Genomic DNA, 26099 nt, shown 5'->3' with positions numbered 1-26099 from the left:
TTTTATACAGGCTGAGTTAATTTTTAGAGAGTAAAATATTTACTATGTCCATAAAATTTAGGTTAATATGTCACATTTGGATGTTCAAAGCGTTCATGTGGTCACAAGACCTCTTGGTAAATGAAAATCTTTATGTATACACTTCATGTTTTTGATCACATAATAGGAAGTTTTTACTTTTTCTGTTAGATCAGTATGGTACCCTACAAAATAATCATATTGATGTTATAAATTAGGGTGGCGTGGAGGCGCAGTGAGTAGCCTCAGCCAGGTCAGTTTGCCTTTCTGTGTGGAGTTTGTATGTTCTCCCTGTGTTGGCGTGGGTTTCCTCTGGGTGCTCTTGTTTTCCTCACAAGTCTCAATGGGCTATAGCTGTATTGGGTAAGCAAATTGTCTGAAGTGTGTGTGAATGAGTGTTTTCCAGTGATGGGTTGCAGCTGGAATGGCATCCGTTGCGTAAAACATGCTGGATAAGTTGGTGGTACATTCTGCAGTGGCGACCCCAAATTAATAAAGGAACTACACTAAAAAGAAAATGAACGAATAAAGGTTATAAATTAGGACAAATAATCTAAAATTAATTAAAAATTCAGATACATTACCTTAAAATGGTGAATAGATTGTTGTTTAATTTTCATTGTGTTATTTGTAATCAGCAATGGACCCAATTTCAAATTAACCCAGCTATATGGTCTGAGAGGTTGTCCAGAAAGCAGGAAAGTGTGACATGGCTAAGTTTAAGCACTAGCCTTGGGTGATAACATCAGCTTCCAGTAATTTAATTACAAAAACAAATACATAAAGTAAATACAGTGTTTGTTTTTAACCACACTATAATAAAAGTAGCCTACTTGAATAGTAATTACAGTTAGCCTATTGTGTTTTCCTACAGCCTATCTATGACATGCACGTGGCGCCATTTTGTCCATAAAACGCAAGTTGAGTTTGGGGCAATCAGATTAGGACCATTCTCAACACCCAAACCCGATCAACCGGAAGTTCAAGGTATATGTGACGGTAAGTTAACCTTGCGTCATGTCATCTGCTATTGTTCATGTAGATTGAGCTGTAAAAAACGATTGCTACTTTTTATACCATTGATGTAACACTTCCCATTTCACTTCAGATTACCGTTGTTTTAAACACCACTTTTAACCGCGAAAGAAACATTTTTGGCAAGTCTCTGTTATCTTAACAGGCTAGTTAAAACTCCTAACTAAAAGTCGCGTTGCTCCAACTATTCAATTACCAAATAACGGTACAGCTTAGTTCACACAAAAATTGAAAGTGTGTTGTCGTACTCTTGATTGGTTTCAATCCACTTTGATTTTCTTTGAAGCATCTCTTGAAAGTGCATATTGATTATGCCTGCTGGTTTTTAATATTCTTTCCAAAATATATTGTTTTGTGTTTAGCAGAAGTAAGAATCTCAGACTGGTTTGGAACCATTTAAAGGTGAGTAATTGATCACAGTTTTCCTTTTTGGGTGAGCTACTTTTTTTCATTACAGGAAATGTCCATAAACCAAAAATAAAGCGTATAATGTATTATTTACACCTTTTTCCAAGTTGAGCTATCTTTTCTCCATATTGAGCTGCCTGTAACCAATTTTTGTTCATGCTATGACTCAATTCTGGCTTTTAACATGGATGCTCAGGCATTCTTCATACATTTAAGAGTTGTGATTGTCTTGGACATCTCATCGTCCAAGAAGAAAAATAAATAAGATTAATCACAAAATATAACAGTGCACAGTACTATTATCTGTTCAAGTTTTGTGTTGTGGTTATGCATTCAATGACACTGACCTTGCAAATAAGTTTAACAAATTCCCGGATTTAGGATAGTAGTGTGAAATGAATACACCAGTTTAATTGATAACCCAGATAACTTGTATACAATGTGAACAAGGATGTTTACCTCTTTACCTTTGGTTTGGAATATCCCGGATTTGGAGTATCAAGTGTGGAATGCAATAAAAAAGAAATCAAAGCAAACAGCCATTGCTTGAGTAGCTATTTCAGCCTTCATTTCTTATCTAATTGACACTCTCATTAACTGTAATGAATTAAAAATGCAAATTAGTGACCAGATCTTTGATTAACTTACACAAGTTCCTTGTTGGTTTGTTAATGTCCTCAAAGATTTATGATGTTGATGCTCTTGTACCATAAAACATCAGGAGACACAATAATTAATCTTAAATGCTAAAAGGACTTGCATTTTAATTACTCTTCTTCTCCTCCTCTCTGTAGCATTGTAGCATTTGGACTCTTCACTTCTTAATGGTAAATGTATTATAATATACAAATTACATGCTAATTAGATGGTGCAAAGCTTAGGGATTCAGTCGTTCGGAAATTTGCATATGAACTAATTATCTTTCATTAAAGCAGGCTAATTACAAATTTGAGCAGGGCCTCGAATGGAAAAGAAAGCTCTTCTTTGTTCACAGAGTTTTCATCTCCAATTACATTGCATTGTTTGTGCCTGTATGTGCATTTGGAGAAACTGATAAAATCTCAAAATTCACTTACACAAATTAAAACATGATTTATTTTAAATTGCTATTATGGGTTATAAACAAGCAAATCTCTTTTGGTGTAGTATGTGTGAATGCTAACAATAAAACATTTAAAACTATAACTCTCTGCTGATGGTCGACCTCACCATTTGTTTAAACAGGTACGCTAAATTAATTCTTTTAAGACCGAATGGAACTTGGCATTAAAAGTAATGCATATCTAAGCGCTGAGAAAGTCCAAATTAATAGATGTGCCAATCATTTGTCTCTGAGGGGTTTTGCTGTCCACATAATAGATATGACTCTTACATCAATCAGGTATTAATTGCTTTCATGTCTCATATAATGAAATGACTGCTAAGGGGCATAGGCATAGTTCTAAAATGGCTTTTGAAACCCATTTTTAAAGACTTTTGTTTAAGATCTCCGCTTCAGTTTATCTGATATCTCAATAGAGCCTTTCTGAAATGGTTACTTAATGGTCTGAAGCAGTAATGGACTACTTTGGTAACACAGTGATAAGATCTCATTCAAAGTACTTGAACATGAAGTGTATGGATAAATAAAAAAATCTGTTTTTCGAATACAAAATCAGCTAAAATGTTGCTTTTAAATTGCAGGGTCAGTGATTTTTGCATCACAAAGTTCACTTCTGCAGATACACAATATTACTGCAAGTAGTAAGTAAACAATTGTTAACTTTAATAATATTAATAATAATAAACAAGTATTATTCCGTTTGATGGGGGCTTATTCCGCTGTGGTGACCCCTGGTTAATGGAGTGATTAAGCTAAAAAGAAAATGAATGAAAGGTGGCCTTGAATTTGTATTAGGATATGATTATGATTGTTCAAAAATTCCCTGAAAGCTGTCAAATTTTCATAAGCAAGCACTACTTTTTTTGGAAAATGATATTTACCCATATTTTTTCTCCTCATAAAGCCACTCTTTGGAATAATAGAGCAGTTATTATTAACCGTATATCTTTGTTTGAAAAAGACTGATATAGTAAAGGCATTTTATTTATCAATGATTTGTTAGGTGAAATTGGTTTGCTAGTATCTTATTACGTACTATAGAATAATACTATATAATAATTTTTATATAAATAGAGTCAGGATCACAGATATTATAGGTTATACTAAAGCTGTTATACTTTGTTTAGGTCCCAATTGTACTTATGTAACTTCTTGTTGATATTTTCGATGGTAAATGTAACAACAAGCTTATTAACAAAGAATTTAAATGCATTATCATGGGTGATTATAAGTGTTACATTTAGGTGTTGCTGAACCCTTAGTAGAAGACAAAGCTTTTACCTTTTATCTTAAATATCCTGTAGCACCTATGGTTAAAGAAACTCATTACTGAATTGTGTTTAGGATATATCCTGTGAATGAGTTTATTCAAAAAAGATTTAACTTTGATGTTTACAAGTGTTGCTTTTGTTCAAATATTCCAGGACCACTTGATCACTTATTTTTTTATTGTGAATTTACTTCTAAACTGGTTTGACAGCTAGATTAAAAGCAGTTTTTAACATTTTTAAGAACCATTTTATGGTCAAAATTAATAACCCCTTTAAGCTATATTTTTATTCAATAGTCTACAGAACAAATCATCGTTATAAAACTTTTTTCCCCATTTTTCATCGTGGGGAAAAATGCAGACCCTCTTTTAGGTGTTTTCTTTCTGAGGTAGGGAAAGTGGCTCAAAGCTTCAAATACTTTCGAAACCAAAATAAAATAACTGATGTCCACTGTACTTCAATTTCAGAATATTTTATTATAATGTTTCTTTCCTTTGATGTAGATCTTCTGTATTGCTCCTTGTTGCAGTTGTAACAATTTTAATTAATTTTATTTATTTTAATGGTAAACATGCCTTGTGATGTTGATTGTTCCTTGTTTTGTGGTGTAAATTTTTTGCAAAAAAAGAGAAAATGAATGAATTCCATTTGAGAACTCCTGCAAGTCAGTGCTGCCATCTGCTGGTTAATATTAATGTGATAGCAACTAGAAAAACTTTCCTCAGTCATCCCAATCAGGCCTTGAAACAGGATAAGCCGGTTTATGTTTGCTGGATAGAGAGACATGTGATGTTTTTGAGTTCTGTTCCTCCTTAATGTGTGTACTAACAAACACATATTCTAAAACCATTCACATATTCACACGAATAGAATAAAAGACTAGAACATTGAGAGAAACTAAATGACAATACACTGGAAGCCCTTTATTTGATAAACATCTCTGGCAAGCATTTTCTTCCAAACAATTGTTCTGTACAATTTATACAGCGTTACAAATATCAGAGGTATTATTTACAGCATTTACCTTTGCATCGTTCATGGTTAAATATCTAAAAGTCATGCATAGGAGTAAGTTTGGCAATTTAGGACATTATTTTCATATCCAATATTGAGACTAATATTTAATTTTTTGGCATCGGACATGAGCTGTTTAAAGGAATACAATAATGGTGTAATACAAAGCTATGCTACACTACACCACTACAAAGGCTGATACTGTATCATACACTCAAACTATATACACTGCTGTTTGAGTCTTTAAATGAGTAAAACTTTGGTTTTATGGTAAAACACTAAAACTGCATATTATTAGTTACAACTGGCAGTGCACTGGAGAAAAACAACAACAATTCAGATAAAATTTGGTTAAATTCCTTTCAAACTGTCAAATCAATTCACCACAAACATAATCAAATGTTATTTTAAATAAACAATGAGCTTCTAAAGTCTGAGGCATCTTGTGAAACTGTTTTTATTTGGTGGTTTCAATATATAATACATTTAATATATACAGTCAAGCCCAAAATTATTCATAACCCAGGGGTGTAAATAATTTTGAGCTTGACTGTAATAGGTTTTAACTTTAATATAAAGTTTTTCATTTAAAATTATGAGCGTTACAAGCTCTGTGTGTAAGCCCTGTTGATAATCCTAAAATGCTCTTATGTTTAAACTGAAGAACAAATGATAATTCACAAATTTATGAATCAGCTTATTTGAAAGTCACATTTATATATTGCAGAATCCTAAATATTTTTTGTTTGTTTGTAAAAATCCTAAAAAAATAACAATTACAATGCTCAGCATAATTGAGTACAACCTATTTTGTAAATGAATATTTGTATCCATTTTTTTTAATGAATATAGGCAATGTATTTTGGTGCATTAACAAAACAGATCTGTTAAACAGATATTTTTATTAAAATAATAAATCAGTCACCAAACATATTTAGAAATTGAAAGAAAATGCAATTAAATTTAAGCAAAATATTGCAAAAAAAAAATAAATTACCACCTACAAATTTTTTTACAATTTTGCTTCTCTTTTTCCTCTTTAAAATTTGTATTTACGATTTTTTTCTATAACATTTGGGTGTACTAGTTATTGGACCAAAATTGTAAGTTATTTTGTTAGATAAGCTGCAGATTTGGCTTCAGTACTGACTAATCTAATGTACATGCACACAAATTAAATATTGTAGAGGTATTATTAAAAATATGAATTTAAAAGATGGATTTGTGAGGGGTGTACTTGTATATGCTGAGCACTGTATGCTTTAAAACACAAAATGTGCTCTCAGACATTTGGACCCCATTATATTTGGCTATTTAAAAAAAATAATACACAAGAGTGTGTTCACACTTGATGTTCACAAGAATTCCAGATGCCTGTATCGAATTGTAAAGGTTAACCTCTGTTTTTTTAATCCTTTTGATTTTAGTTTAACCAAAAGTTCAAGGTTCATTTAGGGTGCTTTTACACCTGTAAATTGATTCAGTTGTTCCGGCACAGGATTCAAATTGTTACATTGTTGCTCTTTGTTCTTGGTGCGGTTCGCTTTCACACTGCAAAGTTTCTAAACGGACCAAAACAGCTAAAACAAGTCACGTGTGAGTTAACTCTCCTCACATTGGTCAGAGTTTCACGGTTTATTTTGCAGATTCCCGCTCAGCTGTTGGGTGGTGTTTTTTTGGTGTTGTTTGACAGGGTGCATCTGAAGAGCGAGGAGGGATGCGGTGGGGAGGGGTGAGAAGGGTGCACAATGTATTTGAGCACCGGGAGGGAGACGTGCGATTACCGGGAGGTTATCACTCATTTGCGGGCATCCGGGAGTCTCTGTGCATTTGCGGGAGACTCCCGAAACTTCCGGGAGACTTGGGATGTCTGGAATGACCTCCCGCCCTACTCATAATTCTCTCTTCATGTAGCCGTATGCCTACTACATATCCATAAAACACTGTGATATAGCCAGGCTCGGATCGTATCGCTTTCTCACTACAATCGATCCGCTCCAGAGTTCGTTTCAATCGAGCCGAGACCACATCATTCAGGCGATCTCAGACCGATTGTTTTGGAGTATATCCAAGCACGATTGCTGTATTTCCATATGCCAAACGAGCTGCGCTAACTGGGCAAGGGAGACAGGTTTCAAAACAAAAGTCTAGGTGTGAAAGCACCCTTAGAAGTGGATCAATACCCACCTTTTCCATAGTGGACTTTTTTACTTGTTTGGTACACACCAGGGTTCAGATGTGTGTGCTAGTGTTCAGATATGTGTCATTTTCTTATTCAAAACAAAATGCATTAACAGAGCAATCACATTAGAGTTCATTTTAATCTAACTGAGCCTGCCAAGTATGAACACACTCTAATATATAATGTATTCGTCAAATTTCCTTTCTCTTAAAATAGCAAAGAACATTTTTTATAGTTCATATAGGTAAACAAATGCAAGCCTATGAAATAAAATGTGAACACTGTCAAGTTTAATTCCTCATGTAAACCGTAAATTCAGAGCACCTTTGTGGCTCTACTTTTGGATTTCAGAGGAAGTGCACAAAGACAATAACACCACCCCAAATACACAGCATAGCTAAAACGGTTTCTGTTTGATAAAGAAACGCATGGCCACCTAAAATCCTGACAGAATGAGTGCCAACAAAAAGAGCAAACAAGAGAAATGGATAGTTCATGCCATGTCCCTGGAAAAGGATGCTGGTGTGATAGTGGCTTGGCCACTGCTGGCCTTCATAGACTTGCTGCTGCTGAAGCTGGGTATGTGTACAGCTCGACCTCCTCGGCACATGGCAGTGGGAGACAGGAGGGAAGGAGAGGAAGGGGATGAGGAGGAGGAAGTAGAGGTCGGAGAGACTGAGGAGGAGGAAGAGTATGAGCTAGAGGATGATGAGGATGAGCAGGAATAAGAGCAAGACTGGCTAATTTGAGTGTGTGGAGGAAGGGTTAGGTTTTGACCTTCAGGCTGCTGAGATGGCTCAGGAGACTTTGAAGGGGTGACAGGTCTACAACTGGGCCAGCTCAAACTGAGACATGGGATTGAGGACTTAGTGGAGGAAGAGGTTTGGTTAGTAAGCCTAGACACATTTGAACGAGGGGCACGGGTTGAGCTATGTTTCCACGAGCTAGGTATAAAAGCTGGGATCTTAGAAGCAGGCAAAGCAGGGAAAGCATGTTTACTATTCCCACCAGCTTTCATAGCACTCCCGTTAGCCTGCGAACAAAGATGCCGGAAGACATGGAAAGTCAAGTAGGATGATAACACGTACGTGAAAATATAGAGCTCTAGCTATAATCCATAAAAATATTCTACAACACCAACAAAAATATTACTCTTGTAACAAAATGCATAATTGTTTTCTTTCCTTTTCTCTCACAGTAGGTTTCACACATTAAACATTGAAAATAGAAAGGATGAATAAGCAGGAATTTGGCCATCAGACTGAAGAGGCCAGAGTTTCTTCAAAATGTCTTCATAATCCAAAAAAAAATGTAAATATAAACAGTTACTCCCTAACCAGCACAGTGGCATTACACCCAACATACATAGTTTTTTAAAATATTTATTTCATGTTTTCTGGGTGACCGTTAGATGACAGCAGTCATCCAGTTTTCCTGTATAGCTGAATTGGTAGAGCAGGCAATTAACAATGCCAAGGTCATGGGTTTGATTCCTTGGAAACCCACAAATTGGTTTAAAAAGCATATTTTGAAAGTGTCTATGTGTAAACGAATAATAGGTGCAAGGAGTATGTTATAATGAAGTTTAGGGAGAGTGAACGCCATATTGGATCCATATGCATCCACAATAACATTACTCAAAAGGCATTTCCCATCTGTCTTCTTGCCTTTGCACTGGCTGCCCTACAGTAAAACTACCTGTCGGAACTGCCTCTGGGAGTCCTGGAGCTTTTGGGTCTTTCCAGATTTTTCCACACTCCCTGGCTGTTGGCGTGACTTTGGTGAGGAAATCCGACTCGAAGCTGGAGAGTCACCAGAGTTCTGCAAACATTGACAAGAAAACAATGTCAGAGATGGATTGAGGAGACTGACAAGACCATGACAGAGTGAGGGCCAAGCTTTTAAAGATTTCTCACTTGTAGACATGATTGGGGACAAGGAAAATAGGCAGCATGCTCAACTGTAACATCCACTTCCCAATCATGCATTTTATTAATCCCATAATAGATCAGAGCAAGTTGATCAGACAGATAAAATGTTTGTAGGTGCAACCTTATTGAAAGTCTGAACAGTGAAAGTAGACAGAGTAGTTTGAAAAAAGACATGGAGACCATAATCATGTCCACTGAAATCATATAGAGCCCTCAAAATAGAACATTCCCAAGTGCGTTCACCCGAAGACACCTACGAAACACAGTCACAGTTGATTAAAGTCAGTGGTTAGAAAGTCAGTCTTTTAAAGCAAACCCAAGCCACCAGCTGAAAGGTGAAGATAAGGTGAGAAAGACCTGTTTGCTGCTGGAGGAACTGGAGGAAGTGGTGGACGTGCTTGATGAGGTTCGAGACTGTGTTTTAGATCTTTTTTGCAGCGATGACTTGCTAGGTTTGGGCTTCAGAGGTGCAGGCCTCTTTGTGGGACTGGCTTCCTCTGGTCCTGCATGACTGGCAGTTCTCTTCGCTTTTGATTCTTCTTTGTGGGAGACTTCAGAAACCAGGGTAGGCCCAATGTCACTTATGGTGGTCTCTAGTTGCCTAATAGTCTGCTCAAGGCTGTCTAATGTTTGATAAGTAGACTTGCGGAGCTCCTCAGTTCTGTCCTTGGTGCTTTGTGATGCGGTGGTCTGGTTTTCTGATAAAGACCTTTGTGTTGTAGAATTAGTGTCTACGTGGGACTTGATCTCATATCTTTTAGCTTCTTTGAGCGGAGTCATGGTTCCATCTGGTTCCTCTTCATCCTCGTAGACAACTACCTGCAGTGTCTTTTTGCCAGTTTTTGTCCCTGTACGAAGGGCCTGGCCAATAGCTACAAGCTGCTTCTTTGGGAACTTAAACTTAAATTTCTTTTTTGCATCTTTAGACGATCCTGTCTTGTCCCCTTCTTCAACATCAAAAACAGGACTTTCGAAGGAGCTCTGCTGTCCTTGAAGCATTGCAATGTTGCCACTTCTCTGGTTGTTTACCCTGTTCTCAGTTCTGCACTGATCTACAACATTATTTCTAGGTGTTTTATGATCATCCTGAGTTTTTGAGTTGGTTTCCACTTCTTCTTCTTCCTCGTTCTCCTCATCGATCCTCTCCTCTGATAGCACTCTCTCTAGCTCTTCTTCACACTCAAATATGGTGGACAGGCGTTTGTAGGCCTGACAAATATCCATTGGCTCATCAAAAATTATGATAACTGGCTTCTTGTCAAATCCAGAATCTTCAGGGGCAGATAAATTTGGTTCAGATCCGACTTTTAAAGTCTGGACATCTGTACCTTTGCTGTTTACAAGCTGTTCATACTCTCCATTTGACAGAGCCTGTACTTTGGTTTTAGTAATCCTGAAGGCAATGTTATTTGGTGGAGGAGGACCTTCTTCTCCTGGGAGATCGGGACTTAGACTGGCATCTTCAGTGTATCTGATGTGATCTTTCGATGATCTTGATACTTCCTGGGTATTTTCACGGTCAATAAACTGTGTTGAATATGGGGCATCAGTGTTTAGATGGTGGACTTGTTCTTGAACCTGAGGAATCTTGTTGACAAGCGTAACTTGAACAGTGGTTGCCCGATGTTTATGCTTTGACTTATCAGGAGCAGCTGAGGCTTGTGAGACAGGCAAGTGTGTATGTAGTATCTGCTGCTCTAACTTTTCCTCAACAGGTAAAACTTTTTCAGGTGGTGGGGGAACTACCTGTTTTAGGTACTTCAGAACAGGTTCAGTCTTGAGCTCTTTTCCAGCATTACGGTTGTTGTTTAGAGATTTGCATGGGCCAGGTAACACCTGATGTATATAATTTGGCTTGCTTTGGACCTCCTGGACTGATTGACATGTCTGAAGTGAAACTTCGGATAAGTTATCTGATTTAAACAATTGTTGCTCTTGGTAAAGGTCAGAAGCATTCTCAATTGCAACCTTTGAAGGAGAAAATGTTGCTTCCTTGGGCTCCTTTAGGTCATCTGGCCTAGAGGTGCTCTCACTTGATGTCTTTGAAGTTCCGGTGATATAATACATGACCTGACAAAGAAATCAAGAATTCTTTGGACTTCAAACAACACATCGAAGACAAAATAAATGCAATGTGCAGACATGCTCCTTAATCACACATAAAACTAATGCAAGCAGTAAAACAAATTATATTTACCGCAGGAGAACCAGGTGGTGCACTATCTTCCTTACTTTCAGATAGTGCTCCTTCTCCAGATATGCGAGTGGTGTTCTGCTAGGACAGTTTGTTAGCACAAAGTCATTGCATTACAGTGTGACAAATCTTTATTTACATTCTCAAGTTAGTGAGTACAATGCATAAATAATAATCACAAAATTAAACAACAGCGCCATCTAGAGCTGTTAAGCTAAGAATATTAGGTTTGTGTCATGGATCGTTAGAAAACTACTACTGGAGTTCTAAGAACTGCTTTAGAACAGTGTATTTACTGTTAGCACAGATGGAAGTAGTAAAATGGAATATATAATATTATCAGTGATGCAGTATTAAATAGTGACAGAGGTTAATAATAAATATGCTGGATTTTATTTCCTTTTTTTTTTATATATTTGTAGAAAAATCAGCTTTCTAATCTTTGTAAAGACACTGAAAAGTTGTAAAGAGTATCCAGAAGACAGAAACATTCCTTAAAACATTATCATACTACTAAAAAGTAAACACAGACAAATAGAAATAATAATAATAAAACATTATAATAAAAAAGCTTCTAGAATTCTATATCTTTTTCTCATAAGTCTGCACCTTCCGGCTCTTTTTTTTCAAAGTGAACTCTGAAAGCTAAAAAAAGAAAAGGTCAGGTGTCAGAGTGTGCTGAATGGCCTTCGCAACGCCCCGGTCACTCCTGACCTGACCCGTCTTATACAGCTGTATCTATTAGCATTCAGCAGAAAGAGGGTGAGTGACAGACCAGTGTTAGACACACATTCAAACATATTACACCCTCTCTCGATGAGGGGTTACGGTCAGGCATTGATGCACATCGGTATGTCAGTATATCAGCATCAGTGTTGCGCATTAGTGTCAGCAGAGCTGGATGTTATGGGACATAACTGGCCACATTAGCACTGGCGTTAGACTGCGATGGGGAGTGAGCACATATTATGTATCCATTACCTTTGTGTGGTAAGATAGAGAAAGCCCTGGCTCCATCTCACTGCCTGAGGGCTCATGGGTTGTGAGATCAACAATGTATCTGGGCTGTAAATCTTTAATAGTGCATTTCTGAAACACCTGAGGAGGGGGAAGGGTATGGACATTAGGGGCTGTATGTATGGTGATGTTTTCTGTGTTGTGGTTGTGTCATTTTGAGATTTCAGACAAAACTAAACACCTTCATACATGGTGTTCCAAAAATATATATTATTGTGTTCAATTATGTACAGTACTTACTTACTTGTAAATGCAGTATTCAATATTTGAAGTGGATAACAAAAAAGTTTTTTAAATTGTCCTAAGACAAGAATAGATTTGTTTAATAGCTTTTGGACACCTTTAATTAAAGGTAATTGACTATATAGATGCATTAGTAGAAACAAAACAAAAAATAATAATAAAAGTTTATATAATTATTATTTTACGGCAATAAATTAAAGTGGTCCTTTTTGGTATACAATAACTATATTTACATAGACATCGGTAATCGATTTATTTGCCTTAATCTGAATAAGACAATAATAAGATTAAGGTGTTTACATGAGTTCATTCATTCATTTACTTTCTTTTCGGCCTAGTCTTTTTATTAATCTGGGACCACCACAGTAGAATGAACCACCAACTTATCCAGCATATGTTTTATGCTGCGGATGCCCTTCCAGCCCCAACCTATTACTGGGAAACTGCCATACACAATTATTCACACACACTCATACACTACGGTAAATTTCAGCATACCCAATTCACCTGTACCACGTCTTTGGACTTGTGGCACAAACAGGAGCACCCGGTTAACCCCACCCGAACACGGGGAAAACATGCAAAGTTCACACAGAAATGCCAACTGACCCAGCGACCTTTTTGCTGTGTGCGAACGTGCTACCTTCTGCGCCACTGCGTCACGTGTTTACTTGAGTTGCTTTTTAAATGTTCCTTTCATGATCCCGTTTTACATGTTATAGCACATAATACAAGTAACGTCACCACGCTATCCACATTTCTTTTGGAGTTTTATGTAATTTCGGCACTTTTTTAATTTTTTAATTGTCACTTTAACTGCAGTTTGGCACTTTCATTCAAGAGCATTTCATTCATGCCTCCCTGTGACAAACGAGATATTAGATGCAAGTATGAACTGCTGGATGAGTGTAGTTTTAATGGAATTTGATATTGCATGCTGATTTGAAACGTCAGCATTTCGTGATGCAGGTGTATGTGGTCCTTCAGACTCGGTAAGTGCAGAGAATAGTGTCAAACAGCTGTGTGTGTATAGACTATCCTGTCACAAAATGCGGTACAAATCCTACACGACTGTAAAAAGTTTAATTAGGGTGTTTACATGTCTGTACTGCACTTCAATTATGTGACTGAAATCGCCATACTCTACGTCTTAATTTGATTTCTGTTTAGTTTGATTATGACTTTAATCGGATTAGGGTCATTAAAATTCCAGTTTTCTTGCTAGACTCTTAATCAGAGTATTAAAATCGGATTATTGGTGTCCATGTGAACATATTCAATGGCATTTTATTTTTCATAGCTAACTGCATTTTATTTATTTGTAAGCATATATTTCATATATTTTTGTGTGATGTGTACTAATGCTTCCCAGAGACACTTTTTTTTGTTCATTTGGTACTGTGGCTGCATTTACACTGCAGATCCTGATGGTCAGTTTTGATTTTGTGACTGTATTCAAATTTTTTTTTCTGACATCATCTTTTAAAATTGACTCCGATTGTCTGTATTTACACATGGCAAAGGCGCAATGACCAGAGAAAAAAGAGTGGGTGCTGCTGACTGACAGATGATAATAAAAGAGCACTCTTTCCTTCATTTTTAATGTGTTTACAGGTGTTAATTAAGAAAAATATATATTTGTTTAACAAGTTGTTTTACCATCATTTATGATGGAAAAGTTCTCATTTTGCCATCTTCTTCTAATCTAGGCATTTTTAAACTAGTAGGCATCTTTATGTAATGTCCATGGAGTGATTTATGAATGTGACACATATGCCACAGTTTTATATTAGTTTATAATGGTTACATGGCAGATGTTCCACTCTCTCTCTCTCTCTCTCTCTCTCTCTCTCTCTCTCTCTCTCTCTCTCTCTTGTTAACTATGCTTAAATATTTGTGCTATATGACAACAGGCAGCACAGTGGTGCAGTGGATAGCACAATCGCCTCACAGCAAGAAGGTTGCTGGTTTAAGCCTTGGCTGGGTCAGATGGCATTTCTGTGTGGAGTTTGCATGTTCTCCCCGTGTTTCGGTTTTCTCCGGATGCTCCAGTATGTGAACGATGTGTGTGAATGATTGTGTGCATGGATGTTTCTCAGTGATGGGTTGCAGCTGGAAGGGCATTCGCTGCATAAAACATATACTGGATAAGGTGCCGGTTCATTCCGCTTTGGCGACCCCAGATTAATAAAGGGACTAAGAGAGAAAATGAATGAATGAATTAATGACCGTTTAAAAGCACTTTTAGTCCTTGTGTATGAGATTTAGGGTTTGGGACTCTGATACCCTCAATTAGGAACAGGTTTTAGCAGAGTTTACGTAATTCACTATGGTTTTTAATGATGCCCAACTCGCATTGACAGGTGAAAATCTGATCTACTTGCTTACACTGCAGACATGAGGGCACGAATCAGATTCATATAAATTTCCAGACCTGAATCTGATTTGAGTAAATCAAAATCCATGTGATTTATTTATTTTTTTTCCTGCTTACAATTACATGGGCCATATCCGATCTGTGCCACATGGGAGTAAAAAATCCTAAGTCGTTGAGTCACTTGAACCATGCAGTGTAAATGGAGCCTAAAGGTCTGATTCATGCTGACTATAGAATTGAAAGAAAATCATTGCCATTCTAAACAACAGAGGGCAGCATAAGCCAAATGTCTATAACAAACCACTGCAAACAAACCACAGTGCCCTCATTTTGATGCTTTTGTGTAAATGTTAACATTGGCGTTGCCATTCTGATGTTTGTATGCTCTTAGTATTTGTTTCTTAACACCTCTGACATGTTTCAAACTTCCTCTGTATTTGGTTTTCCACCATAAGTGTATTTGTGTGTGTGAGTGGCTTCTGTGGTGGTTTGCTCACCTGTAGCTCCGCCATGATCTTATCTCCTTCATCCTCCTCGTCTTGAAAGGTGGAGGTGTTGACAGGAGGAGGGGTGCGGGGCTTGGGCTTGACCTCTGGGGGCACACGCGAGGATTTAGGCTGCGGGGCCTCCTCTTCACCCTCCTATAGCCAAAACAACCAGCCAAGTGTGACCGACCCTCACCCTCCATTATATCACTCAAAACAACAAAAGCAGCTGGAATCTTTACCGTGACTTTCCATCACTATTCATAAAAACAGGACACAATATGCAGCAAACGGCACACCCAGGCAAAATATAGCATGTTGATATTTTAGCAGGTAGTGCTGTTTGTTTGATGTGTTGTTTTCGAATTGTAATAATGATGACAATTGTCAGTTGTCTGGGAATGTGGTTTAGCAAGGTTTGAGTCATCTGCATAATGTTGGTCCGATCTTAAAGGGATAGTTCACCCCCCAAAAATTACATTTACTCACCTTGAGTGGTTCCAAGTGGTTTCTGTTGAACGTAATCCTCTATATATATTTTGTAAAATGTAGATATTTTGTAGAATGCTGGTAACCAAAAAGTTGATAGTCTCTATTCACTTTTAGTAGAAAAACTTATAGTAGAAAAACATACTATGGAAATTAAAGGGATAGTTCACCCAAAAATGAAAAATTGTCACCTTTATGTGACTCCAAACCTTTCTAAATTTCTTCTGTCCAACACAAAAGAAGATACTTCGAAAAAAGCTGTAAAACTGTAACCTTTACTTTCATAGCAGAAAAAAAAACAAAACAAATACTATGGAAGTCAGTAGAATAGGTACAGGTTTCCAACATTTTTCAAAATATATTATTTTGTGTTTAACAGAAGAAACTCATAAAGAGGAGTAAAGGGCGAGTAAATGATGACAGATTTTTTTTTTTTTTTTTGGGTGATCTCTCTATGAAGAGCAGCAACAATTTGGTTATCAGTGTCCTTTAGTGTATCTTTTTTTGTGTTCATCAGATCAAGAAAACCCATATAGGCTTGGAATAATTATAAGGTGAACAGAAGATGACCATTGATGATGATCATTTAGAGGAAGCTGAAAAAGAGCATGCACCTGAGCACTAGTGGACTCTTTTCGGCTGGTGTAGATCACTTCTCCTGAGCGTCCAGTGGTCAGGCCTGTTGCAGAGGGGTAGAATCTGCGTGGTGGGGGAGGGGGAGGTGATTTGGTGGCTGTTTCAGGGTTGGGCTTTGCTCTGTCAACAGTGGCCCTGTGGGGCTTCTCTATGGCCGGCTTCTGTGGTTTTTCCAAACTGGTCTGGGCTGGTTTATCTGCTTTGGGTCCATGCTGTGGTGTGGCTTCTGTTTGAAGGAAGATAAAAAGTGCCTTGATTATGGCTATAAATCTGGCGTGGTTTAGATTCATCTAGCTACTCAGCCAGATACTCAGGGTTTATTAATAAATAACTTCTAAAACCAACAAGGAGATGTTGCAATATTTACAAGTATTTATCAGCTGATGAAAACAAAACGTGATTCAATAAACAAACAGACAATAACAAAACAAAAAAAAGAGAATAATGTTATCATCATAAAATTGATTTCAAACAAGATTTGGTTCCCCAAAACAAACAAACCAAAAACATTTTGTAGCACACATAAAAAAAAAAAAATAATAATAACAAAAAATTACAATATAACACTTTAAGGCTTAATTTTCTATTAAAATCATCAATGACAACAAAAAACTAAATCAACACATTAAACCAAGATAAATAAAAAGAGCACAACTTCATTGAACTGGCATATGTGGAGAGATTATACTTTTTAATTTTGGACAGGCTAATCTGTCCCAGATTAAAGTTTTGTGTTGAATGTCATACAATCTAAATGAGTGATTTATATGAGTGGACAGGCATACCAGGGGGTGAAGACACTTGAAGTGTAGAGTTCATCTCATCTGGCAATGGGCGATGTGTTCGGGAAGGGGCACTGTCCACCTGGGTGCTCACCTCCAGGTCAGGGATGGCCTTCAGAAGGCTGACTTGGGTCTGTTGGAGAATCCTGTCCATTTCATTTTCTGCTTCTGCTCCAGCAGAGCGAATCATCAGGTCCCCCTCTACAGCCCGTTTTGATACCTATAGAGATTCCAAAAGAAGTTTTATTACTTCAGTCAGAGAAAGTATATTTGTAGGAAGTTCATGCAGATCAATACAGCGTAACAGAAATAATTATAAATAATCAAGACATTCTTGTCATGCCGCCAATCCACGGATCTTAATCAATCAAAAGTGAAAGGTACAGTGGAGCCACACCTCTTCAGACATGGGCCTGCTTGTGTTGACATGGATCTCCTCCGCTTGGAGTGGAGGTGTGGAGGATCCAGAGGTTGTTAGCACAGCTTCCTGACCCTGGGGAATTGCTCGCTTTTGCAGGGCAGGACTGTTTTCTCTGCTCCTAGGACTGACCTTCGCCACAGTTGGAGAGTCTCTGCCATGGGTGGGTGTGAGGGGGGGACTGGGGTGGTGAGCATTGGAGGGAACTGTTTGAACACGGTGGACTGTGACTGGAGAAGAGGGCACAGGTTCTGTGTTGATGACTTTGGCAGGTGATCTCGGTTGTGGGGTAGGGGACTCACGAACAGGTTTTGGAGACCTGTGCTCTTCCACTGAATCAGCAGTCAATGCCTTCACTTGGAATTGGTCAGAAGTATGGTTGTGGCTCTCTGTGGCATATCTACAGGAAAACAAAATCTATATGATGAACGTGCTAAACCATTACAAAGCTCTAAAGGGATTTCAAAACACAAAGAGTTTCACCTTCTTAGTCTACTAAGAGTGTCAGTCAGAGCTTTGACTCTTTTCAGCATGTTGTCCATTTTGTGAGGCTCCTCCTTCAGGAAACGAACCGCCTCTACCTCCACCCTCAACACAGCACGCATTTTCAACTGCAGGGCTGGGAACTCTCCTGAAAAGATGCAGTTGAATATTATTATATGGGAATACTTGTGTCTCTCTCATTCGGCACCAATTCAAATGTTCGCAAGATTGGCATGTTTGGCTTGCTTGCTGTTGAGAAGAGCCAAAAACTTATGATCAAGGGATATGTACAGGAGTTCATTATAGAATGATGTTGACAAGGGCTAAATCATTATGGCAAGGCAACTGGTTTAGAGTATCTGAAATGGCGAGGGTTGACTTCAGTCCATAGGCCCAAAAAGTACAGATGTAATTACCTTTGAGTGTGGCCAGAGCCTCTCCTACTTTGCGCAAGTTGACGGCCCCTTCTTCCACATCCTTCAGAGTGACCGGTCGCTGACTCATAGCAGAGCTGGACTCTTTCTTCAGCATTTCCACATAGTTCTCCAGCTCTCTATAAAATTGTTACAACATGGGATTTGTCATGTCAACAATAATTGCTTTAATTGCAAGTGGAGACAGGAGCTTATCTTACAGTATCAAACAATATTACAAAAACAGTACAGGACATTTTAATCACAGAAAATTCCAATCCAGTAATGTCCAGTAACTGCTTAAGCTGCGCATACCCCACAAGCTTTTATAAAACCTAATCTTAATGTCATACTTTATTATTTGATCCAAAGAACTTGTTCTGCTCAAAATCTAGATATTCTCAGACATGTAGACGCTGCTGTTTATATTTATTTTGAATTCATTTAATCTAGCATTTAGCGAAACATAATACTGTGTGACGAGCAAGTCTTGACAGCAAGTCCTGCTAAAGCTTCAAACCTGTTTAACATGATTTAAGCTTGTTTGTTGACTGACAGTTCACATACACTGAAGTTTCGAAGTGTAAGCAAAGATGGCAACAGAAGTTTGCCCTCAGCTAAATACCTTCAGACGATCATCATAACCTACAGCTTCATCTGATTCTCTGACTTCCTCCCTCTTGAAATGGTTGAGAAGTGTGATTTAACATGAGCTGTACCGGCATATAAAGACTTTTGCAAGGTCACCCTTGCAGGAATCTGCAAGCCAGTACACAGCATACTCTGAGATCATAACGTAGCACAGTCTCTGTGGGAAATTGTTTGTGTTTTTTGTAATTTACCTGAGGGGAGTCTTAAGGGTTTTCCCATGCACAATGTCAAAAAGAAATATAAAGAAATCTTCTTCACTACAGCATGAGCCAGTATTACCGTTGTGCTTGGAACTAATAGATGTTGGTCATGGGTAAAAAAAAAAAAATGTTTTATGCAGTTATTATTATTATTATTATCATAATCATCATCATCATCATCATCATCATCATCATCATCAGAGTAATATTAGTACATTAACATATTTTAACATTAACATATTCAACTTTTCAGGTTTAGTTTTCATCTAATTTTTCAAATTTATTTTATCTAACATTCAGTCATTCATTTTCCTTCGGCTTACTCTAGGGGTATCAAACTGTTACTGGAGGGCCGCAGCCCTGCATAGTTTAGTTACAACCTTGCTTCAACACACTTGCCTGTAGGTTTCAAACAAGACTAAATGACTCAATTAGTTTGATCAGGTGTGCTTAATTGGGGTTGGAACTAGGGCTGTGCAATTTAGGGTAAATATATATATATATATGCTGGTTGTTGTATTTCCTCGTGCTGTGGCAACAATTCTGTGACAGCTCTTACAAATCACCTGTTTTTGTATTCCCATATTACCAACCCCCCGTTTTGTGCATTCCCTTGAAGAGGTAGGGGTGTCCCAATTCTCTTTAGCTTGAAGGCGTAGGGCTAAGGGGAAGGGGCAAATACCTTTTCGAATGAAGATTTTTCAGGACCACACTTGAAACCAAGGGGTAAGAAAATTTCCAAATTTATTTAAAATTACAAATTTTTTACAACAAACAAACACATTTTATTATATTCATAACTGCGTTCGTGTTTTACCGTCATGCTTTAAAAAAAACCCAGCTAAAATAAAAACCGCAAAATTTCGCTATCTGTAATCCATAATCATAACTCCTGTACAGCAGTCCCTTAACATTCTGACATTCAATGACACTCAAATACCCTGTCAGTAATATCTAGTGGCTGGGAATGGGCTTTTTACAGTGTCCGCTATAATGTTAATGTTGTTTTTGGTGTGTTTACCTTGATGAATACAGCCACTGTGTAAATGCACAGTATTGTTACGATCTTGTTGCCACTTTATATCGTTATGATAACAAAATATATGCCTTCAGTGATTTCTTGAAGTAAAAAACTTAACACAATCTGAATAACTACAGCAGTCGCGATCGTCTGATCTCATATAAAGCAAGAGATCGCGATAACATCTGATGACGTGTGCAGGTGCTGTAGTGCTTTTCCATATAATAGGGATAATTTTTAAAGCCCTTCCCCTCAACCCTCGGCTTTAAGGGCTAAGGTATAGGGGTACAAAAATAGAATTGGGATTGGGCCTTGCTCTGGGCGGAAGAAATTAAATAATACATATTTCGTATCGCTGCCTTTTTGCGATTAGCTAATCGTAACGTTTTAAATTGAGATTGTGATTTAATTATTCACACAGCCCTAGTTGGAACTAAACTGTGCAGAGCTGTGGCCCTCCAGGAGTTTGACACCTGTGGTAGTCTCTTATTTATCAGGGGTCACCACAGTGAAATAAATGCTTTACACAGTGGTTCCACTTCCAGCTGCAACCCAATCTTCTGAAACACCAATACACTCTTACATTTACACACACACACACACGCGCACACACAAACACACACACACACGCACACACTATGGCCAATTTGGTTGATCCAATTCACTTATGGAGGAAATCCGCGCAAACAAGGAGAACATGCAAACTCAATGCCAATTGGCTCAGCCAGGACTCAGCCAGCAACCTTCTTGTTTTGAGGCAACAGCGCTAACCACTGAGTGAAATGTTCCCATTTTAACTAACCAAATATTTTAATTATATCTTTACTTTTAGTTAACACTTAAAAAAATCTTTAGTTTGTAATGTGCTTTGCCTGTTTGATGTTGTTATTGTATAATATGTATACATCTAGTATTTATTATATGTTGAATGAGATTTTTTTTAAATATTTGTAGTTTTAATTTTATTTAGCATTTAAATCTTCTTTAACATTAACATTTGTCATTTATTTTTCCATTTTTCATTTAATATTTCTATGTGACTTTATCTCAGTTAAAACATACATTTTAAAAGCTGATTTATTACTTTTAGTTTTAGATAACAGCTGTACAACAACACTTTAACACCCATTCTTATGAAAACAATCCGACTTACATTTATTTCCCAGTAAGGAAAGCAGGCATTCATCATGACAGAAAACATGAAGACTCTTTCACAAGACTTATTCATTTGAGACAGGTTGGGACAGTGGATTAGTCAGTCATTTCATGCAGGCACACACACACACACACACACACACACACACACACACACACACACACACACATGCACACACACTCCTCCACCCAGGGATGGCATGAGTTGTCCTTTTACTTCAAGACTTACTGAATAGGCTTCAGAAAAACACTTGGCATAGCACTAATGTAAAATCCCCTCTGTTCACATCTATTAACAGTAGTGACCTTTGTTAATTAATGTGTGCATTCAACATTGACTACAGACACGGGATTATAATCAATTAGTGAGGGTGATTGGGGAGAGGTCAGTGTTGATTATACATGACCAGCATTAAATTTTGGCTGGTTTGCAAATCATTGCCCTGTTTTTTCCTATGTTCTGTTCATGTACAGCTCTCGCTCACATTCTGTAGAGGACCAATCCATAATGAAGCCTTCATGGGTAGTTCCTTAATAAAGATTTAACTACTTAAAACTTTAGTTAGTGTATAAAGCTGCTGTTAAGTAACATCTGCAAAGTTGCAAAACTTAAAGTTCTGTACGAAGGGATATATTTTTTTACAGATGACTTTTTTATGGTCTTGTAAGAACTCTTTCCCAGGCTTGTCAAGTTTACATAAACCCCTCCCCCTAATGTTTCCTTAAACATGCATCAGACAGTCAGCGAATCAAAACACTCTACGCCAAAACTGACCAATCAGAGAAATCGTGTATTTCTGAGGTAGTGAAGTCATAAAACCAGTATGTCAAGAGAGATTTTTGGTGCCATTTACACTTGCACGTAAAGTGTCATTTAAGTATGAAAATACCCCTCGTCCAGACTGGAATTTTTATTGTGTTTCCGAATAACTATCTGGATCCCCACTATACAGCTAAAAAGCATGATACGTGACCATTCATGCACACTAGACATGCAAATATTTTTTCAAATAGTTTACTTGCAGTCTGCCAGTTCTGTAATGATCTTATAAAAATAATGAAGAGTGATTGTGGATAGCCAGAAACTAAATTGTGGACTTAAGCAATTTTAAAGAGCTTTGTTTTTGCAGGTCGAAGATGCTGGAATAACGCCAGGTGTAATTCAGTTCAATTTAAGTTTATTTGCATAGCACTTTTCACTATACTTTTTGTTCAAATATTAGCGTTATAAAAGGAGCAGATCATTGCATTAAAATCAAAATAAATCAAGTTTAGGTTATTAGTTACCTAAACCTTATTAGTTACTAATAACTTTAATCAACTACTAGTAACTAATAGCTTTTAATAGTTAAAGTTATTATGTATAAACAGTTAACATGCTATTATATAGGTGATGTCTATCATATTAAGTAAATGTGTGTAACCACAACAAAACTTACAATTAAAATGCACTAGTATAAACAACACACTAGTGTCCACTACCTGACAAAAGTCTAGTCCCCTATCCAATTTTTAGGAACAACAAATAATAACTTAACTTCTAGTTGATCATTTGGTATTAGAAATGCCTTATATGAAAGGCAAAGGCCTCTAGATTATACTTATTTTACCAACATAAAATATAATCATAGCTTGATATTTAGACAAAAGTCTTGTCACTTGACAGAAATAATGTATAGAATAGAATATAACAGGGGTGCTCAATCCTGTTCCTGGAGATCTACCTTCCTGCAGATTTCAGTTGCTACCCATATCAAACACACCTGAACCAATTAATTAGGACCTGAATACCACTTGATAATTACAGGCAGGTGTGTTTGATATGGGTAGCAACTGAAATCTGCAGGAAGGTAGATCTCCAGGAACAGGATTGAACACCCCTGGAATATAAAGTCATGGTGCAGTGAAAAAATTAATTAATACTGTATATGACTGTATAATAATAATACTGTATATGCGGGTTCCAATAGGTCTTCTGCAGTATCTGTGATGATTGGGATGCAGTTCAACAGATGATTCATCTAAGAAAATCTACCTTCTGCCAGTTTTCCATATGATCAACTAGAAGTCAAGTTATTATTTGTTGCTCTTACAACTGGGACTTTTACAACAATACTTTTGTCAGGTAGTGTAAACACCATGGTGAGTAATAAGTAAATAATGAACCATTAAAGCTCACCTTATAAACACAATCAAGCTATTGAAAATGTTTGATTGAACACACTCTAAATGCCAGGCTCAGTAGTATCACAGCAGTTATCTTACCCGAGCTGCAGAAGGACTTTTTCCTCCATGCCGAGATAGTGATGTCTTTCTTCATCCACCTGGACTCTCTGTCTATGAACAGGGTCCTCGAGGTGCAGCACAGTGTCTGAAACCCTCTCCGAGATCTCCTGCTCTGCCTGTTGCATCATCAGCCTTATTGATTCTTGGTTTTGTAGCTGTTTATGCAAAGCAAAAATTGTAAGATTGTATGTCGTAACACTGCACAACAGTAGTTTTGTTCATTTGATTTGTTTGGAGGTGTATTGTACCATTCATTTTGTTTTCTGCAATGCTTACCCAGGTTGCATTTACTTGATCACAAATTTAGCTAAATAGATATATTTTAAATAGATATATACTAAATAGATATAGCTTAGATATAATGTATACAACTTTATTGCATACAATATATCTATATTGAATAATAAGATTTAAGTTACTCTTGTAGTTTAAAGCTGAATTTTCAGAATCATTACTCCAGTCTTTGATATCTCATGATTCTTCATTCTGATATGCTTAAACATTTATTATTTATTATTATCAGTTCTCCAAACAATTCTATTGACATCTTACAATATATTTTGATGTAATGAAGGGAAAAAAACATTTAGTAGTATAAAATACACTAACAGATATTAAATAGACAATGTTTTACCAATTGTGTTAAATGTCTTTAATGTAATTTATATCAATAAAATTTGCAAAATTGCTTAATAACATTAATAAAAAAGACTTTGTTTAAATATTTCAACCTTTTTTGATTATTTACAAGTGAACAATTTGAATGATCCTTCTTTTATAATATTACTGCATAATTATTGAGAAATATGTTTTTATTTGATTGATATCTAATTGATTCTAATTCTAATGAATCAGTCTGATGTCCAGGGTTAGTCAGATGTATACCTGCATCTGTTTGAGCTGGTGAAGCTGCAGTCTGAGATCAGAGACGTTTCTCCTGAAGGTGGAGAGGATTGAGCTTAAAGCTGGGTCTTTGACTGGGGTCTGAAACTGAGCTGAAGAACTGTCTGTCTGCACAGCTGGCTCCTTAGATGATGTTACAACACACATGCCTGGAGAAAAAAACTAAACTATAAAACTAAAAAAAATATATATATATTGTTCCAGTAAAAACACAAATATGACTCATGTCATAATCAATAACTGAAGTTTACTGACCACCGTTCTGTGCTGGGGGTCCCATGTTTACTGTTTTTTCACTGTAGAAAAAGACAAAAAAATGTTTCAGAATCAGCTTGTAGAAATGATAATTATGCTGTTTTTAAGGTGAGACACCTTGTTTATACCTGTTAATTTAGTTTAATTTATGTATTTTAGAGTAATGGAATGAAAATGTGTAAAATGTCTTTTAAGAGTTTCTTTTATAGTACTTTATCGATTTGTACCTATAGGTTTTAATACACACAATATATATTATTAAGGCTCTTTTCTCAATTAGTTTTTAGAAATCTTTATATCAGAAGCATTTTAAGAGTTCACACTTCGCTATTGCATGATACAATTTGTGGATTTGGCATGCTCTCCCTGGAATGAACCCTGAGCTCGGAGATACTTGAGCCCAGGGCTCCCGTCTGGTCATGTAGCATGACGGGGTTTGGACCAGCTAGGTCTTGAGAGCTCCCCCTGGTAAAGAAGGAAAGGGGGAGATGGCGTGGATGGGGGGGATTCTTCAAAACAAAGATAAGGAAGGTAGGATGAATGAGTTTTTTACTGGAGGCTAGAATTCATTTGATTGGTCTAGCAATGATGTCTGATTGGACTAGCAATGATTATTGATGCGAGACCAGCCGCGATCAATCATATCACATTAGTTTTATTCATAACAGTATTTTGAATATCTTTACAGAGGGATGTGTTCAAATTATACTGTAATTTGCCTGATCATAGACAACATTTTATTTAAAAAAATCTGTAAATTTATTATAGTTTCATTTTAGTTCTTCAAAGTATTTTCTAAAATATTGAGTGTAATAAAAGAAGATTTGCCAAATCTCCTCTGTGAAATATTTGACTCCAGTATAAACCAACAACACCAACACTTATGTACAGCCCAATGTTCTGTTTTATTTATTTATTTTTTTTTGTGCTAGAAATGTATGCAAACCTACTGCCCATCTAATTAATGTCTCATTTGCAATTCTTTTTCAACTGGGGAGTTATGGTCATAACTATTCAATAAATAGTTAATTTTTAATCTATTCATCTGCAGTGTCTTGCCTTAATCTACAAATTATAACAAGAGAAATTAATAAATGACAAGTCAAGGTAATTGTGTATAATATTCTTTG

At 36.8% G+C, this 26099-nt stretch overlaps 1 protein-coding gene and 1 long non-coding RNA gene across 34 annotated transcripts in view; one reads left to right on the top strand and one right to left on the bottom strand.

Annotated features, from left to right (window-relative positions):
• The first annotated feature begins 923 nt into the window (after nucleotides 1–923).
• LOC141378336 (uncharacterized) lies at nucleotides 924–26002 on the top strand. Of its 2 annotated transcripts, none has more exons than XR_012392576.1 (3): nucleotides 924–1017; nucleotides 1416–1455; nucleotides 23496–26002. It is a non-coding gene; the product is annotated as an uncharacterized lncRNA (long non-coding RNA). The 2 variants fall into 2 exon arrangements; XR_012392582.1 differs by lacking the exon at nucleotides 23496–26002 and adding an exon at nucleotides 3145–4454.
• Nucleotides 4737–26099, bottom strand: part of si:ch211-207d6.2 — a 100879-nt gene continuing 79516 nt past the window's right edge. For 3 of the 32 annotated variants that reach the window (XM_017351775.3, XM_073926479.1, XM_073926491.1), the window contains 14 exons: nucleotides 24970–25010; nucleotides 24697–24863; nucleotides 23791–23966; nucleotides 18502–18638; nucleotides 18086–18233; nucleotides 17582–18002; nucleotides 17188–17404; nucleotides 16381–16628; nucleotides 15290–15433; nucleotides 12137–12253; nucleotides 11159–11233; nucleotides 9319–11031; nucleotides 8729–8851; nucleotides 4737–8063 (listed from right to left, as the gene is read on the bottom strand). In XM_017351775.3, the coding sequence (XP_017207264.2) occupies nucleotides 7524–8063; nucleotides 8729–8851; nucleotides 9319–11031; nucleotides 11159–11233; nucleotides 12137–12253; nucleotides 15290–15433; nucleotides 16381–16628; nucleotides 17188–17404; nucleotides 17582–18002; nucleotides 18086–18233; nucleotides 18502–18638; nucleotides 23791–23966; nucleotides 24697–24863; nucleotides 24970–25010 (4267 nt within the window). In that variant the 3' untranslated portion in view covers nucleotides 4737–7523. Of the gene's footprint in view, nucleotides 8064–8196; nucleotides 8852–9318; nucleotides 11032–11158; nucleotides 11237–12136; nucleotides 12254–15289; nucleotides 15434–16380; nucleotides 16629–17187; nucleotides 17405–17581; nucleotides 18003–18085; nucleotides 18234–18501; nucleotides 18639–23790; nucleotides 23967–24696; nucleotides 24864–24969; nucleotides 25011–26099 lie in introns of those variants that run through there. The other 29 variants (XM_021467446.2, XM_073926485.1, XM_073926498.1 and 26 more) reach the window with 17 other exon arrangements.

The sequence above is a fragment of the Danio rerio genome, chromosome 2, assembly GCF_049306965.1.
Source record: "Danio rerio strain Tuebingen ecotype United States chromosome 2, GRCz12tu, whole genome shotgun sequence".
NCBI classification, from domain to species: Eukaryota; Metazoa; Chordata; class Actinopteri; order Cypriniformes; family Danionidae; genus Danio; species Danio rerio.
The sequence above is the reverse complement of the archived record's forward strand: the minus strand, read 5'-3'. Positions and strand labels throughout refer to the sequence as shown.